Here is a 2,443-nt window from a genome sequence, read left to right on the forward strand (position 1 = left end):
TTCTCGAAATACTGGTCTCCCCATGTCGCTCTCTCTCTCACTCTGGTTGAGTCTCCATCTGGAGCGCGGAACCCACCATGCTTACTAATTATGCCTGGGCTTCTAAGATCCGACCGGGGAGGCCTCAGTGTCTCCTCTCCTTCGGGAGAACGGAAGGACGCCTGCGGCCTACGTAAGTGGTGCAAACTTCTTGTCTTGAAGTTTTATTGGTCTCCCGCGTAAACCAAGCCACTCAGCCTCTTTTCTCCACTGAATTTTCCTACTGAGCTATCCTCATCCTATTACTCTTTATATCTTTGATAAAATATTTAAATAAATAAATAGGTCGCCGACGCCGTCCCCGCTTCGAATACCCTGGATCAGCCGGGGCAGGACCCCGGCAGTAATCTGTCATGAAAGACTGCTAAATTCAATAAGTTTACATATAAGATTAAGGAAAAGGAGATAAAGCAATATTTTTCAGTGCAAATTAAGCTTTTTTTACCTTAAATCTCTGCCCCAGCCTTCACTAGCAGGTTAATACATGATTTCAGGCCAGTGAAAATGAGAGCTTTTCTGGACAACTCTTTCTGAGTTTAGTAAAATCAGTGTTATATAAATTCACAATGAATTTATAAACCATAAGAAAGTCTAATAATAAGATCATATGGATTTGATTTAAATCATCAGGATTTGGTTTATAGTCATTCTGTTTATTAACTGTAACTTAAGACACCTAGAAAAATAAACACAGTAGATACTTCTTTAGAAACTTGATTAAGAATTAGCACACTTTGAAGAATACCATTGTTGAAGGAAGAAGATGATTAATTAAAAGATTCAAACATATCTGGGAAACAAAACTATTCTTTGATGGTATTTTTTGGAAATGTTTAAGGATACCACAGTGAGTGATGGGTCATCCCTCAGTGAGATTCAGGGGATGTAAGGTACAAGAGGCTGTAGCCTTGACTCCTAAACTGAAATATGCAAAGAATCCCTTGGGATTCCTTAAACCAGTGTCAGAGTTGCAGCCCCAGAGGTTTTCATTCAACAGGTCTGAATGAGCCTGTGAATCTGCTTGCATATCTAACAGTTTTCCAGAATATGCTGAGATTGCTGTGCCAGGGATGTGCTTTTAGAATTATTGGGCTACAATGCTAAACACTGAGAACACAATCCCATCTCTTTTTATGTTGAGACATAAACTTTTTTGGCCTGTATGCGGGTCAAGGAGTAACAGTTAGAACTTGACATGGAACAATTGTCTGGTTCAAAATTGGGAAGGATGTATGACAAGGCTGTATATCGTCACCCTGCTTGTTTAACTTCTATGCAGAGTACATCATGTGAAATGCTAGGCTGGCTGAATCACAAGCTGGAATCAAGATTTCTTGGAATAATATCAACAACCTCAGATATGCAGATGGTACCACTCTAATGGCTGAGAGTAAAGAGGAACTAAAGAGTCTTGATAGTGAAAGAGAAGAGAGAAAAAGCTGGCTTGAAAGTCAATGTTCAAGAAACTAAGATCGTGGCATCCAGTCCCATCACCTAATGGCAAATAGAAGGGGAAAAAGTAGAAGCAGTGACTGATTTTATTTTCTTGGGCTCCAAAATCAATGTGGACGGTGAGTGCAGCCATGAAATTAACAGATGCTTGCTCCTTTAGAGGAAAGCTGTATCAAACCTAGACAGCGTATTAAAAAGTAGAGACATCACTTTGCCTACAGAGGGCAGTATAGTCAAAGCTATGTTTTTTTCCATTCATCCTGTATGGATGGGTGAGTTAGATCATAAAGAAGGCTAAGTGCTGAAGAATTGATGGGTTCAAGCTGTGGTGCTGTTGAGAGTCCCTTGGACTGCAAGGAGATCAAACCAGTCAACTGTAAAGGAAATCAACCCTGAATATTCATTGGAAGGACTGATGCTGAAGCTGAACCTCTAAAACTTTGGCCACCTGATGTGAAGAGCCAACTCACAGGAAAAGACCCTGATGCTAGGAAAGATTGAAGGCAGGAGAAGGGGGTGACAGAGGATGAGATGAACTCAATGGACATGAGTCTGAGCAAACTCTGGGAGATAGTGAAGGATGGGGAAGCCTGGTGTGCTGTAGTCCATGGGGTCGCAAAGAGTCAGGCACGACTTATCGACTGAACGACAATAAGAACAACGAATAATCTATGGCCATTTAATGATGGTGAATATTATATTACTTAAGATACCTTAACAATAAAATTTAAAAATTTTACCAAAGTACCTCTGCACACTGGCCTTCCTATCCACTTGCTCTTAACACACTGTATAGTGTTGGATCCATTCAGCTGATAATATGGTCGACATTTAAAAGCCACTTGTTCTCCTGATCTGTATGATTTCTTCTTCTTGCCTGTGAGTACAGCATCATCAAAGCTGGGCAAGTTAAAACAATCTGTGCCTGAAAAAAAAGGAATATATATTAGTT

General features: G+C 40.3%; 1 protein-coding gene across 1 annotated transcript in view; it reads right to left on the bottom strand.

Moving 5' to 3' along the window:
- LOC104981884 (complement factor H-like) overlaps positions 1–2,443 on the bottom strand; it is a 23,148-nt gene that overhangs the window by 7,156 nt on the left and 13,549 nt on the right. Inside the window, 1 exon segment of the mRNA XM_010831137.1 lies at positions 2,240–2,416. Coding sequence (XP_010829439.1) covers positions 2,240–2,416 — 177 coding nt within the window.

Source organism: Bison bison, unplaced genomic scaffold (assembly GCF_000754665.1).
Source record: "Bison bison bison isolate TAMUID 2011002044 unplaced genomic scaffold, Bison_UMD1.0 scf7180017864524, whole genome shotgun sequence".
In the NCBI taxonomy this organism is placed as follows: domain Eukaryota; kingdom Metazoa; phylum Chordata; class Mammalia; order Artiodactyla; family Bovidae; genus Bison; species Bison bison.